The sequence below is a fragment of the Rhipicephalus sanguineus genome, chromosome 5 (genome assembly GCF_013339695.2).
Source record: "Rhipicephalus sanguineus isolate Rsan-2018 chromosome 5, BIME_Rsan_1.4, whole genome shotgun sequence".
In the NCBI taxonomy this organism is placed as follows: Eukaryota; Metazoa; Arthropoda; class Arachnida; order Ixodida; family Ixodidae; genus Rhipicephalus; species Rhipicephalus sanguineus.
The window spans coordinates 198,896,150-198,912,463 of record NC_051180.1 but is presented as its reverse complement, the minus strand read 5'-3'; the positions used below and the strand labels follow the sequence as shown (position 1 = coordinate 198,912,463).

At 47.8% G+C, this 16,314-nt stretch overlaps 1 protein-coding gene across 1 annotated transcript in view; it reads left to right on the top strand.

The window, feature by feature from the left end:
* Positions 1 to 16,314, top strand: part of LOC119394566 (alpha-mannosidase 2C1-like) — a 343,801-nt gene that overhangs the window by 146,998 nt on the left and 180,489 nt on the right. The window contains 1 exon segment of the mRNA XM_049416109.1: positions 4,263 to 4,476. Within this exon segment, the coding sequence (XP_049272066.1) occupies positions 4,263 to 4,476 (214 nt within the window).

Genomic DNA, 16,314 nt, shown 5'->3' with positions numbered 1-16,314 from the left:
ACTAACTGTCAGGGACACAGCACATCTTGTTCCTTAATTACTTATTCGTGCATGCGCCGTGTAATTACGAGTACTAGTATGATCGCTGACGTCTAAAAAATTATTGGCAATCATTTGGAGCTGCTGTGTACGGCGTTTCTGCGGCCTTGAGAAACAAATAGACAAAAGCGTACGCCAGTTTTATTTTTTCCCCACCCCCACTTGCTCCTGCTTTACGAATCTCCTGAATTTCGAGGTTGCCAGGTTCACAGGTCCACATTAGCATTTGCAGTGCCCGTCGAATTATTTGACAGGCTCTCAAAATGTAATGTAGACCTAGTCATTGTTAGCACTGTGGGGTTGCTCAACACACCGCTTTTATTGAAATAGCAGTGTTCACGTGCACTGTGCACGAGTTAACTGATGTTGAATGGTTTGTACGTATTTTTGTTTTCCTTTCTAAAAGTAAGTCTTCTTTGTTATACTACTCCAAATTTGAGATTTCTTGCTAAAAAATTGTTTTTTTTTGTAACCTGCTCCAAATTTGGATTTTTGTGCTCCAAAAGCAACGCTGCTCCAAAAAGTGCTCCAAATTCTCTTTCGGCTGTTGCACCCCTGTCTAACCCATTTGGCGCCGCGGTGAATTAGCATTCCTACACCCCGACCTTTCCTTTCTGATATGATCCTGTTGCACCCTTCCCAAACATAATTGCCAATATGTGGTGGCTCTTCCAAGTCTCTAAGGTGTGTTTCTGTAACGCAGGAGTGAGACAGCTGCGCATATTGGGCATTTTTGATACGATTCCGTTTTCCTGCGCCAAGCTGCTCCAAAAGCATAAGAACCGCGAAAATTGCGCCGAACAGCTCCAAAACAGCCTGAAAAGCAAGAATTTCGATGCACACGTCAGCTTCAGTGGGGAAAACAGGCTGAGCTGACAACATAATTTTCCAAGCAGGGCCAGGAATACCAAGAAAATATTACATTCGCAGAACACATAGACGTTTTTTTTTATACACCTTCCTAATGAATGTGGTGCCACCATAATCTCCTCTGGAAACATGCGTTAACCCGCAAAAATGTGGTGTCCCGAGCATGTTGTCACCTACGCGCGCGTTTGTCGAGGGCTAGTGTTGCGTCAACGCGGCGTCAACTAGCTTCCTGAATGCGACGCGTCTCCGCGATGCTCTAGCGCATGGTATCTCAAACTGGTTTCCGCGGAGCCCAGGGGCTCCGTGAAGGACACCTTAGTGTTCCGCGAGCTGCCAGAACGAATGCAAGCCACTCCCGTTTTACTCCCATTAGCAACTAATTTGTTTATTTAGACAGGCAAATTTGCATTTACCGAAGCCATCGCACGCCACATCGGGTGTCTGTGGATAGCGATCTCGCTATCCACACCCACGTGGTAGCAGCACCAAAGACTTGTTGTCTATTGCGCGCCATGAAACGTGCACGATTTGCGGACCCGTGGTGACAGAACGCGGGGAGCGCTGGTAATTCATGCTCGTGAGCGTTCAAACCCGTTCAGGCGACATTAACGGGCACCTGGGCACTTTATTCGTGGCTCACGGCGCGTCGGCGATCACGTGGCGCAGTTTTCATACGCGACGATTTGCCACTGCTCTATGTCGGTTTTGTAGTCAAGACGCTCAACGAGCACTTTGATACGTGTAAGAAGCGTCGCTTCGTGCCGGCTGTGGGCTACACGAGCATTTAGACTTACCTTTACGACTGGGGTATCTGTCGACGGCCATTTCGCTGTCGACTGGCATGCCTCCTTGTTTTGAAAAAACAAAACAAAAAAAACACACCTCTGTACGGCTGTATGACCGGCGCTTGGTTTGCGTGAACACATTGCTTACGCTGTGCGGTGCCTGAAGCTTGCATTGTGTATGGTCGGCGAGAGCTTTACGCGACTCGCGGAGCGGTGCAGGGGGGACTCGCAATTTATGCATTATTGGGCCTTCTACATCAACGACCTTCGATATTTAAGAAATCAGGCCAACGCTGTGGTTGCGAGAGGCGTGCCTCGACAGCCGACTGGTGCTCGCCTTCGGATCTTGGTTATGCGGGTTCGAATACTGCCTCGCCAAGAATTTCTCTCTGTACTGGTTCCATCAGAGGTATTGCATCCCACGTCGGACCAATTGGCGCACGCGCTGTGGTAGCGAAGCAGAAAAAGAGGATGAAGATAGGGTTCACTTTCTGTTGACGCCCCCACGCATGCGATAAATACATTAGCACAGGATGTATCCCCAAGTTTTTTCCATTATCAGAACTTGCAGCATAGGAATGCTCCAACCGGCGTTTATTTAAGCATCTTTCCGTTTGGACCACAGAGAGCCTGCCACAGCTCAGCAGGCGTATATGCCATCCCCTGAATAAGAGGCTGGGTCCGAGCTAGTTGGTACACTGACATTATGAAACCGTTAAGCGCACAAAGACGGGAACAAGAAGACGACACACAGATCCCCTGATTAGTGGGCATTGGTGAAAGCAACGTAATACCATTCGGTCCCGTTGCAGTCTTTGGGATCGTCGTTTGATTATTAGATGTGTGTTACTCACGGTATGCAAAGAATAATAAAACAAACTTTAAACATGAACAATTACACGTTGCCTCAGTTCCAGTGCAGCGTAGAGGAGAAACCAGAATGCGGATGATCGTCTGGTGTTTGTTTTTGGATTCTTCAGAAGTATGTATAGGAGTTAAAAGGGCTAGGTAATTGTATTTCATTCCAGGAGTGAATGAGCAATCTCAGTGACTGATCCTTTCACTTTAGCCGCTACAAATGCATCAAAATGACTCCCATTTTAACTGGATTTTGTAGATCAGATTGGTTTCGATACTTGTAATTATATACAAGTGCACAAGTTGTGGAAAGTGAATGTGTGAGTGAATAACTTAATATTCAGTTCCTGCAGGTTTCCGGGCTGAGTTCCCGCCTAGGAGCCGGCCGAGAGACCGTGTCTCTCAGCAGCTTCCTTGGCCTGCTGCATAGCCCAGAGTTGATTGTGAAGCAAAGTCTTTTAGTGCCATAGTGATATCATCACTGTGCGATCCGGTACTGAAGGATGGGCGTTAGTGTTTGTGCTGTTTTGCGAGCCTTATGAAACAAAGAACCGCAGTGTGTCATAGGCTCAATGTCTCGAAAAATCCATCGACGATGTCGCAGCGAACAACACCGCTTTTTGTCGAACGCGGAACATTTTTTTTAGCAGCAGCACCAGCGCGCAACTGACAGCCGCTGCACCGGACCACTGCTAGATACGTATTCAGGTTGATCGAGAGCTGTACACCCTTGTAATTTATTAACAGTAACGCACGAGCGCTGTGCGCAGGATGTGGTAGCGTCTGGTATTCTCGAAAGGTAACGAGATCTGCCGATGATGCGCAAGCGCACAAAGCACACTGAACTGCGAGCGCAGTCTGCTGTGCCTTTAAGTAAATAGTGCTGTACAACGGAGCACATTGGAGAAGTGGTCAAGAGCATGCGCATGCGCGCTATGCGTAGCCAAGTGCAACTGTCCTCGGCTGTGCTGTTCTGCTAGGCGCGTTAGATACTGGCGCTTTCTTCTGCATTATCAGTCCCTTTGTTTTCTTTTTTCATGAATGCCATACACACACCTGGAAAGCGTGAGCGTCGAGGAGGTCGACACAAGCCCACTGATGTGGCTCTTTTTGGGGCATCGGCGTAGCAGACGGCGCCGCAGTACAGTGCGCTTTGTGCGCTTGCGCACCGTCTGCGGATCTCGTTACCTTTCAGAATATTGGACGCTACCATACCCCGCGCTCGCTTCGAAAACAGCGTCGAGCAGCGCCACTGCTCTTATCGCAACTGGGGGCATCCACGGCCGCAACACTGCTGCTTCCGCGCACGCGCAGAGCCCTCGGATTGCATCTGTGGCGCTTCGCAATGTAACTATTACTGACTAGCAGTGCTCTCGGCCGAATGAGGAGTAGGTGTTCTTGCCGCCGCCGCTGGCAAATCCGGCGACACCGGGCAGCGTCTGCCCCCAGTAACCCATAGCTCAGCCGTGCCCAAACTTGAGCTTGGGTTCCCTGTTAAAAAATGGCAGGAGTGCAAACGTGCGTCTGTTGGCACAAGCTGATTTCGTGTGCTGATAGCAAAGCGTCTATCGCTTTCTACCTCCACGCTCGCAAGTGTTTCCGCTGACCACAAAGTATTGCATCAAATTATTTAATTTACATAACTTAATTTTGTAAGTGCAGTAATTTTCTTCATGTGTTCATAGTTTACATTCCTTTTCTCAAAAACAGGAGTTCACTAAAGGCAGCCAAGGAAATAGCTGACCGGTTTTTCGGGCAACGCAACGGAGAGAGCCAGCACACCATAGCGGCCATTGGAAACTGCCACATTGACACAGCTTGGCTGTGGCCCTATGCCGAGACCAGGCGAAAGTGTGCACGAAGCTTTGCGTCTGCACTTCTGCTGATGGAGAAGTTTCCAGAATACACCTTTGCCTGCTCACAGGTTAGCATTGTTTGACCATGACACTGCTTGCTGGGTTAGCTTGTGGAGTGGTAAGTCATGCTTTGTGGGAACGTCTCGATACAAAGAATATCAACGCACTGCCGTGAAAGGTCCATGTATATTCAAAACACGCAATTTGCACTTATCAACTAAACGATCAAACAAGGGGAATCGCCTACATTTGAAAAGAAAGCAAATGTGTTTATGCCTATGACCAGGACCTGCAATGTCGGAGTACAAACGCATGAATGTAAATCGTTAAAGCGTCGTTTAAGTTCTTGAAATGCTTGCATTTGCGCCGTTTCCCACCTGAATTCCACGTTAGTCTTCGTGAGAAGCGTCAGTGGTTCGGCGATCCGTGAAGTTTTTGACGAAGCATCTGTAATAGGCGCATAAGCCGAGAAATCGGCGCACGGCCTTCTTGTCGGTGGGTGGCGCGATGTCGGCGATGGCAGCTGTTTTCTGCGGGTCTGGGCGCACTCCAGACTTGTTGATCACATGACCCAGAAACAAGAGCTCGTCGTACCCGAATCGGCACTTTTCTGGCTTCAGGGTCAGTCCAGAGGTCTTGATTGCTTGAAGTTCTGCCTCAAGCCGCCAGAGATGCTCGTCGAAGGTCGAGGAAAACACGACGACGTCGTCCAAATACACAAGGCACGTCTGCCACTTCAATCCGGCCAGCACGGTGTCCATGACGCGCTGGAACGTCGCAGGTGCCGAGCAAAGACCGAAAGGCATGACCTTGAACTCAAAGAGGCCGTCGGGTGTTATAAAAGCGCTTTTTTCTCGGTGTCTCTTTCGTCTACTTCGATCTGCCAATAGCCGGCCTTGAGGTCCATCGACGAAAAGTACGTCGCGTTGTGAAGTTGATCCAGGGTGTCGTCTATCCGTGGGAGGGGGTACACGTCCTTCTTCGTGATTTTGTTCAGGCGCCGATAATCAACGCAGAAACGTAGGGTCCCATCTTCTTCCTCACTAACACTACGGGAGACGCCCACGGACCCTTGGACGGCTGGATGATGTCGTCGCGTAACATTTCGTCAACCTGTTTCTTTATGGATTCGCGTTCTCGTGTCGAAACTCTGTACGGGCTCTGCCGCAGTGGCCTGGCACTTTCCTCTGTTATGATGCGATGTTTTGCGACTGGGGTCTGGCGGATTCTTGACGACGACGAAAAGCAGTCCTTGCATTTCAAGAGCAGGGTGTTGAGCTGTTCTTGCTTATGCTTCGGAAGGCTAGGATTGATGTCGAAAGCTGGTTGAGGAGCTTGGTTCGTCGGTGTGGGCTCGGAAGAATCGGCGAGGGCGAAAGCATTGGTGGCTTCCACAATTTCTTCGATGTAGGCGACCGTCGTGCCTTTGTTTACGTGCTCGTTGCTGAAATTTGTGAGCACCACTGTTGCTTTCCTTCCCCTCAACACTGCTATTCCTCTTGCGACGCAAATCTCGCGGTTAATCAACTGGTGCTGGTCGCCTTCAACGACGCCTTCCATGTCTGCTACTTTCGTAGTGCCGACGGAAATGATGACGCTGGAGTGAGGGGTAATAGTGACCTGGTCTTCCAGCACATTCAAGGCGTGCTTCCCTTGCATAGTGTACGGCGGTAATGCTTTTTCTGTAGATAGTGTTATCGACTTGGACCTTAGGTCGATGACTGCACCATGAAGGCCTAAGAAGTCCATACCAAGGATGAAAATCTTAACAAAACGATCTACAATAATTGGGAAGCTTCTGGAACAATGAGGCACGGTGTACTAATAATAATAATAATAATAATAATAATAATAATAATAATAATAATAATAATAATAATAATAATAATAATAATAATAATAATATCTGGGGTTTAATGTCTCAAAACCACGATATGATTATGAGAGACGCCGTAGTGGAGGGCTCCGGAAATTTCGACCACCTGCTGTTCTTTAACGTGCACCTAAATTTAAGTACACAAGCCTCAAACATTTTCGCCTCCATCGAAAATGCAGCCGCCGCGGCCGGGATTCGATCCCGCGACCTGCGGGTAAGCAGTCGAGCGCCATATAACCACTAGACCACCGTGGCGGGGCGAGGTGCGGTTTGCGCTGAGCGTTGCTGACAGTCTTTGTGGGCGAAAACCGAATACAGAAAAAGTGATAATAAGAAACGTACGTGGCAATACATATGACGTTCCGCCTGGAACATTTCATACATGCACACTTTTCTTCATTCATGTTCCATGAAAGCTTGTTAATTCGGAAAATCGTGTAATTCGGATGTGTTTTCTGGTCCCGGCAAGCGTATGTATTGTTTAACCTCTCCAATGCCATAACTGCATGAAGATTGGTCATGTCAAGGGTGTGTGCACAAACAGCACCGTATGTCCTCGTTGCGCTGAACCGCACACTGCAGATGCTTGTCTTGCAAAAGATCTAAAGTGCAAAAATTGTGATGACCCTCATGATGCGGCCTCCAAAACCTGCCCACGGATCAAAAGGGAAATTGCCATTATCAAACAAATGGTTAGAGATAGTTCATCCCACAGAGAAGCCGCGGATATGGTGCGGCGTCGGCGTAATCGTCGACGGAAGAGTGCACGAGAGGGTGCTAAACATATGCTCATCAGCTTCGAGCACAAGCAAAGCTGCAAGCCAGAAGCAAAATGAGTCGGAGAAGCCCAACGCTGCGGAAGTCTGCGCAGTCTGCGAAGGTGCCACCTTCTAGGTATCCTCGCCCTACACCTTGCTCTGAGCCTACTTCAGTTGATGATATGTCAAGGGTCGATCGGCAGATCATTCCGATGCTGCGATCCTTCGTCGCTGTCATGGCGGTACTCCTAAGAAGCCTGGGAACTCCAATCGCCCGAAGCGGTCTGCAAGTTTTGGACGCGCTGAGCCCGGTCCTAGCAACCCTCGCGTAGAGCCATGGCAGGAAATCAGCAATCGTTCCGCAAAGAAGTCAGACAAGCAACTATCATCCAGTGGAACGCCAGAGGACTTAGATCTCGGATCTCTGATTTTCGCCAGTATATTTTGTAACCGTTTTCTAATGATCGTAGTCTGTGAACCGAAGTTGTCAAGCCCAATCAGGCTATCTGGCTATGAATCAATGATGTCCTCAACCTAGAACGAAAGCAGCAAGGTGCTTGTGTATATTCGTCGCGAGCTTACGTACCTCATTCAGCCCGCGCCAGCGCACGATGGCAACCAATATGTTTGTCTGACTGTCAAGAAGAAAAAACCTCACCTTTACATTAGTGTGTATATATTTATCTCCCTCAGCCCTTTTTGATAGAAGAAGACTGGATGGCATACTCGCACAAAACCCTGGTCCATGGATTATTACGGGAGACTTTAATGCCCACCACCCTATCTGGGGGAGCTCAAAAGTTCGCGAAAAAGGTGAGCGACTGGATTCGTTCGTGTCTGATCACGATCTGTCCCTACTTAACGATGGAAGCCCCACATTTCTACGAGGCTCCACATATAGCAGCTGTTTGGACGTTTGTGTCACGCCGCTTCACCACATCTGTGAAGTGGTTTATAGACATAGAGCCACATGGCAGTGATCATATCCCCTGTTACCTTAACATCAAAGGCTTCGCTGGCTGTCATTCAGTAGGCACAATCAGGAGAATTGATTGGTCTGTGTTTAAAACCAACATCAAAGAGGCTTGTCGCAGAGGTCTCTCCTCTGGCCTAGAGCAAGCGATCAAGGAAGCAGCGCAGTCTGCGATGCGCACGCTGACATGCTCCTCAAGACACTCGGAAACTGACAAAAAGTTGGAACGACTTCGTGCGATTCGTATTCGTCGACGAGCCGAACGAACGTACCGACGCACAAAAGAAGATTCAGCGTCGTTTAGATAAACTAGAGTCTCAACGGTAGGCGATGTTCTGCGAGTCGCTAGACCCCCGAAAACCTCTATCACAGATATGGCGGACTGTGCGAGGCCTGTGTACATTTCCTGAACAGCGATTTCCTTTCAAAGCTTTGGCACTTTTCCAACATCGACGGGATATCGAAGTAGCTGAAGATTTTTGCAGGAAGATCGCAGGCCGTCTGACTTGCACAGGAGCCCTTGCTGCTGATTTCACACCTCCTTCATTTGACTCACGCATGGACATGCCTTTCACGATTGAGGAGCTGGATGCAGCTATCGCCTTATGCAATCGGTTGTCGTCACCTGGTCGAGATGGCATATCATACCGTTATGCAACCTCAATGAGCGGTCACGAGAAGCTTTGCTAGATGTGTTCAACGAATCTTGGCGAGAAGGGCAAGTCCCACAAGAATGAAAAACGAGCCGTCTAGTCCTGCTTCTAAAACCTGAGAAATCCCCACTAGAGCTGGCGTCATACCGCCCAATAGCACTGGCTAGTTGTGTAGGGAAGCTGATGGAGCGAATGATCTTTGCCAGACTAGAGTGGTTCCTGGAACACTCTAATGCATACCCAAATACCATGCCCGGCTTTCGACACGTTCGTTGCTCCATTGACAATGTTATTGATCTGGTAACTTACATCCAACACCAGAAAATGAGCAGGCGGTTATCCGTCGCGCTCTTCTTGGATGTAAAAGGAGCATACGACCACGTTTCTCGTGAGGCCATACTTGACGCCCTCGAATCGGTTGGTCTTGGTGGTCGAGTGTACCGTTGGATCTGCTGCTACTTGCACATGAGATCATTCTTTGTGCAAACTGATGATGGACCAACGTCTCAGCACTACACACACCGTGGTGTTCCTCAGAGTGGCGTCTTAAGTCCCACAATATTCAACCTTGTGTTGATCGGACTCGTGGAACGTATACCAAGTTCAGTTCATATATCCATTTATACCGATGACAGCTTTGGACGTCAGGTGTAAAACGGCCTCAGGTGCGTGCAAGGCTCCAAAAAGCCGCGATTTCAACATCGGCGTTTCTTAGTGAACAAGGCCTCGAGATTTCACCTGAGAAATCTGCGTTGATCGCATTTACGCGGAAGCCAATGACAGCATGTGCTGTATCAATCAATGGGCAAAATGTATGTTTTGCCAGGACTCACAGATTCTTGGGCGTCATCATCGATAGAGACCTTTGCTGGAGTCCCCATGTGGCTGGTCTTAAGAAGCGCCTGACAGCCATCTCACATCTTTTCAGGTTCCTTGGAGGGAAAACGTGGGGTACATCGGTGCACGCTATGTTGCAATTATGTCGGACTCTATTTCTCGGGTATATGCGGTACAGTCTACTGGTGCTGACGAACACTTGTAAAAGCAACATACGTACTATCGAAAATGCTCAGGGTCAGGCACTCAGAGTTTGTCTTGGACTGCCACGCTGCGCATCAACAGCGGAGACCATTGCCATCGCGAAGGATCACCCTGCTAGCATTCACACAACCTTGGAGGTGCAAGGGCACACATCAGACACCTTGCTCGCGCCCCTGCCCACCACCTAGCCTCACTTCCAGATGACCGGCCCGGTGCCTCCTTTCGCAAGAGAATTTTGACTTTCCGAGAGTGCCTTCCAACAGGCTACACATCTCCTGAAAGAATCATGACGCCCCCTTGGTGCCTGGAACAGCCTGAACTTCGTTTGACAGTCCTGGGTATTCGGAAGAAGGCGGAGCTCTCGTCGCCAGCTTTAAAGCAGCTGTCTCTGCTGATGCTTCACGAGGAATACGCAGACCATGTTAAACTTTACACCGATGGCTCTACAAATGCTAGGGGATCTGCAGGAGCTGTTATCTTCCCTGCAAAAAGCCGAAACCTATAATTTTAGAGCGTCTCATAGGACTACGTCAACTGCTGTGGAGCTTGCGGCACTCCGCAGTGCACTTCGAAGGATCCAACTAGAGTTGCCACTGAAATGGGCCATATTTACAGACTCGAAGTCAGCCCTGCAGTGTCTGTCGTTAGGTTCACGTCATGGTGCACAAGACCAACTAGTAAAGGAAATAAGACAAACCTATCAGGAATTAAGAGACAAAGGGCATGACATAACTTTTCAGTGGCTTCCAGGCCACTGTGGCATCGACGGCGACAAACATGCCGATAATTCTGCAAAGAATGATGAAGGTGGCGTGCAGGAAGCCATTCCATTATCACGGACTGATGCAGCATCAAAGATTCTCTCGCTCGCACGTGATCTAACGCATTCAATGTGGAATACGTCCGTTTTTCTGCATGCCCGCCTTCAGCGTCTGGATCCGTCACTTCAACTTCAAATTCCGTTCGGACTATCCCGATTCGAAACAACAGTCCTCTGCCGCCTGTGGCTTGGAGTGTCTTTCAAGAACAGCTTTGCTTACCGAATCGGAATGCCAGACAGTGCTGCCTGTGCTCACTGTGGCAGCGAGGAAACCATTGCGCACGTCCTGTGTCATTGTCCTCACTACAGCTCCCAAAGACAACAGCTCTCAGCAACGCTAGCACGCCTCGATGACCAGTCGCTTTCTGAACAATCAGTTTTGGAGTGGCGGAACGTTCTAGCTTCCAACCAGAAAGCGACGAAGGCGCTGCTGAAGTTTCTCCGCTCAACAGACCTCGCTAAACGACTGTGATGCTCCCGTGCTTGAGTGTGTGTGCATTTTTATTTCTTTTTTTACTCTTTTTTCCTTCCTTACCTTCCTATCCCCCCTTCCCCGGTGCAGGGTAGCAAACCGAAAAACTTCTGGTTAACCTCCCTGCCTTTGACTTAACCTTTCTCTCTCTTTAATGGCATCAAACTCTCGTTAATTAGGTCCTATTTGGCCGCAAGCCGGTTGATTCAGATGATCCTCAGAGCGCGGCAAGCACGAAGCGCCGCAAATGTGCGACGCAAAGGGGCGAAAACGGCGTTTGCGAGCAACCGAAACCGCCGCAGGCCTCCAGAAGCGCATCTGTGATTGTGTATTAGCGAGCCAGGTTTATTCAACGGTAGATGCGGTGCTTAGCAGTTTCGTTTTGACTCTGGACGTAAGCCGCGCGCGTGCTTCAGAACTGTGTGGATGCAATGATCGCATCCTTAACGACCACTGTTTCGTCCACAGCGGATGCGGCACTCAGTAGCTTCGTTTTCACTTCGGGCAATACGCGCGCAATGTCACGAAACGCAAACGTGTTGGAAGCTGTTGAAGATGAACAGCTTCAGCCGTGGTACGCATACTGGCATAAAACTCGCTTGCTACATCGCGATGGGCGAACGATCAGTTCCCGACAATTTTCCTGGCGAAAATATTATCGTCAGGTTGGTGGCGGTATACGTAATAAGGGATGGGTTCAGAGCTTGTTCCAGCTTAAAGGGACCGACAACTGGTCAGAACGTGCTATTAGATCCTGGTAGAAATGAAATGACTGTTAAATATAGCGACAGATTCCAGCATCCTTTTCGCATTGTGAGTAGGACTGATATATTAAATTGTGTTTAAAAGTAACAAAAACCGGTATGTCGCGCAGCCTAGCGGAAGAGCATTGAAGCTGGATTATGGAGTCGATCACATTGCTGGGATAGTCACGTAGTCTGATGCTGTCATCCGCGCCATAATTAGTCCTGAAAATTAGAACAAGTATGTTAATAAATATCCCCGCTCTATTTTCTGCTGCTTACGAGGTAAAAGGAGTTGCACGGTGAGAAGTGGCGCTGCTTTCGCGGTAGCCAGTAGAACCAAGGAGGTTAAAATAAAATTTGCTGGAGTGGAGGAGGCGCCCCTCAGCCGAAGCCGCGCGCTGCCATCTTGCCATAGGCAGAAAGCGCGCCTTCCGCAAAGCATACTGCGGCGGCCGCATAGATGTTCCAGTTGTTCTCTGGCGTGGTGGCGTCCGGACGTTGTTGGGTACATTGTGCGTTGCGTACGGCTACATAAATCGAGTGAAAAGGTACTCTCAGATGAAGTTTCAGTTGTAAGCAGAACATTTCAAGCTCGATGAAAACTTCTCTATATGCCGGAACACATGCTGACAGCCCGCAATCTGTCTCTAATTTCAGATCTGACGGTCATTCTTTTTTCCTAACCGGTTTCGTAAGGACTCAAATGTTCGAAGCACGTCGGGGCAGGCTGGTCTGGAAGTCAAAAGACGGCGATCACATATGTTAGAGGCACTTCTCGCCAAATTGTTTCGACCGGACTAGGCTGCGACCTGGGAGTTGTTCGACTAGCTGTGCTTGACGCATTTGTAAAACACTTGCAAAACCCAGTGATACACATTCTTGTGCTTGTTGATACCACTGGTGCGGAGCGCGAATAGTAAAATAACGCACCGTTTGCTATTCATTGAAATTATATAAATAGGCGAGATTTCGGTATCGGTTCCCCTGTTCGTGTTATAAAAGGGTAGCTCGCAACTACGAGGTTAAGTTACGTCATTTGGGCAATATACAAGGACCCGTTTTTTTCTTACATTCGTGCCTTTTTTGTTATATTTGTATTTGCTTTATGCAGTGCAGCGAGTGAAACCAGCAGGTCTGAAATGTGCAGTGCTCTTTCCAGCTGCAAATAGAGCGACCTAACCGAGGCCCAGGGGTATTCCGGCCGTTATATGTGTTCAAATTGAAAAAAGTTGTTGAAGATGTGAGAGTTGCATCACCTATACGGCAGCATTACGAAGAAATGCTTCATGTTTCCCAAGAAGAGATAAAACATCTCAAGGTGAAAATTCTGCAGCAGAAAAATTGCAGACTAACCAAAAAGAGCGAGGCTTGATCCTCAAGCGATAATAAAAGAGATCAAGGATCAAAAGCTCATGTCTGAGTAGGGCAGGGTGATGTTCACTGCAGCCTTCCCCCATACATACAGCAAACCCTAGGGCACGAAAAGACCAGAAAGGCATGTATTCCATCCGAGCTGCAGGCGTTTGCGTTAACGCTGCCCTTCTATTCTCTATCAGCTTACGAGTATGTACGCACGAAGTTTAATCGCGCACTGTCAGCAGAGCGCACTATACGAGAACGGTATACAGAATTCTATCAAAGGAAATGCTGGCTTCACAGATGAGTCACTGTCTCGAAAAAGCTAGCCCAATGCCGCACAAAAACTCTACTGTACTTTGATTGTTGATGACAAATGAGAAAACATGTTGAGATTGTGGGCGACTAAACGGTTAGATGGGTGGACTTTGGGACTGGAATACATGATGGAAGTGAAAGTAGCCGAACTTCATATATGCATAAGACTCCGTCACATGGCGAACGAAATAAACAGGAAAATGAGTGCCGAGAAGTGAGGTCTGCTCTTACGAGGATAATTCTTAAAAAAAAAAAGACATTGATACAGGCCCTTCAGTGCGCATGCTTGCAAGAAAAACACCAAAAGAAACAGAATAAAACTGACCACATTCTTATCTGCGATTTGGCTTCTTATTCTTGACATCTTCTCCCTTAATGTTCGCCATAACCATTAAAAACCACGGCGGAAAGACGCGGTCAGCGCGGCGGGCGCGCTATGGCTCCCGTTTCTTGCCTATGGCAAGATGGCCGCCGCGCGCACGGCGCGGCTTCACTGCGGCTCATCGGTAAGTATAGGCGGCCTCCACTCTAGCAAGTTTTATTTAAACTCCTTGAGTAGAACATATCGAACCGCGGCGCACGTGCGCAGAGTGTACGCATGCGCAGCAAACCGCCGCGCTCGAACACGAACCGCTATCACGCACACTGTTTGCAGCATGGGTTGTCACTTGTGTTTACGACTTCATATTCGCCGCGGATGGAAAAATTCTTATTACAAATGTTTCACGGCGTGTTCGACGTTACCATTTCGTGATTAGACACTCTCACCGGTAAGCCTTCCGTTGCGCTAAAGAAAATGGACACCATAAGAATTGGTTGTCGGTCCCTTTAAGACACTGAGGTCTCGAGCCGCGGTCACATTGTGTATGAAGTCGCGAATGACAAGAATTGAGGCTTTTACAGTGCTCTTATGCAAAATGAGTACTAGAATTACGATTCATAAAAAAAAAAGAAAATGCATTAACATTATAGACACTGCTTTATTATTTTTTGGATACTTTGGATGATTGGGCATTCGGTTAATTCGGACATATTTTCCGGTCCCGTGAAATTGGAATTAACAAGATTTTACTCTATATATATTCTATATTGTATATACTTTGTGTATGTATTATATATAAAATGAGATCTATACTTCCTTCCGCAAAGCCAGCTGATGAAGATTGTCAAAGAATGTATGAAGGATAGCGACAAGTTCCTGTTCAATCCTTTCTGGAGAGCAGAGGTAGGTGGAAATGAGTAACGAAAATGTTCGATTCGAGTCAGGCCTTCTGCGTCGCAAGCAGGTGTTCTACCGCAGAGTGACGCATGTAATATGCGTGGTGTACAATTGCAGCAGGTGTCAAAACATGTGAATCGAGCAACTTGCGGGTGGTTTAAAGGCCCACCATTTACAATGCGTACGGGCATAATTAATCACAACATCGTTAAGAAGAGATAATTATGGCGTAGTGGGCGCTTCGCAAGTGGTTGATTCCACGAGAGATCGAACATGCCTGTCCGGTCGATATTTTTGTTTTGCCTGGGTTTTTTATATGTTATGTGGGCACATTCAAAGTGCACGGAACCGAAAATTTTATTTCCAAGAAACGCTCCCAGCACACCAAAAAAATATTTGAAGGTGGCGACGCGGGTCTTCTGTTTTTGCTCACTGCAACGTTCTTGTATTTCATGGCCGAATTTAACGCCAACTATAAATGATGTGTCGAAAAATTATTTTGCTGGTTTTAATACGCATTGCTGTGAATCACATCCATACTTTTTTTATGCCGTCCTCAAAAGGAAGAAAATGTGAAAAAATGGCAAACACGGCCGAAATCAAAAAAGTGTGCTCTGTTTGAGGCGGCTTGGCGCCTTTTCTATTTCATACAGAAGCTTCAAAGCATTGTCAAATATAGAAAAGGGCCTTTGCAACGTCTATACGAAAGATCATTTTCATACGAGCAGCGCAAAAAAGAAAACAAAATAGTTAAAAAAGCGAGTTTTTTCAAGAAAGTTCATTTTCAAAAACTAAAATAAAAAAATTCCAGTATACATTTTGACGACAATTTTTTATCGACGAGCGCTTATGTCAGTGAACACACGGTTTTGTGCTCACTTCAGTGCGACTGATGGTTGTTATCAGCTTGCATTGTGCATAAATCTCAGTTTTAATTATTCTGCTGCAGCAAAACCTTGCTCTGGTGGCTTTTTGTCAAGAAAAATACGTTCTCAGATTTTATTTGTGTCTAGTGTGTGCGAAAGTGGGCTGCTGCCGCCCTCTAGAGGGCTAACGTGTACACAGTGTGCAGCGTATACAACCTCGCTTGCAAGCAAGCATCAGAGGAAAGGTGGGCGCGCCTGTTCAAGATATCAATCGCTTCCTCTTCCTGAAGAAATGCCTGGTCTACCTGATTGCGGTTAGACATAGACAGGTGTTTCTTGAGGCGTGTAAAGCAATGCTAGCAGACCTCGCAGGTGTCGCGAAGATCCTCCCCTTGCAAAAAAAAACTTTCATCCTATCGGCAGAAATTCTACAGACCACGAGTCACCCCTGATTCGGAATGCGGAAAGAAAAGTGACAGACTTTCTGTCACTCCTTGTCACCTCCCAGTAGGCAATTGGAACACCATTTCTGCAGAAAGTCTGCAGAGCATTTGTAGCCGCCAGGATGCAGCATCTCGGCAGAATGTCTGCAGAACGTCTGCAGAATTTCTGCGGTATTTCTGCAGAATGTGCGCGGAGCTTTGTCGCGGATGAAAAACTACCCTTTGCGTTAGCCCCACGAGTCAAGTAACATGCAGCATCCAGGGGTAGAATACCGTACAAACACCCACCAATACACGACCACAGCGTACATGCAACAACAGCAAAGCAAGTACCACACACTCGCGCTTCACAACCTAACACCGAC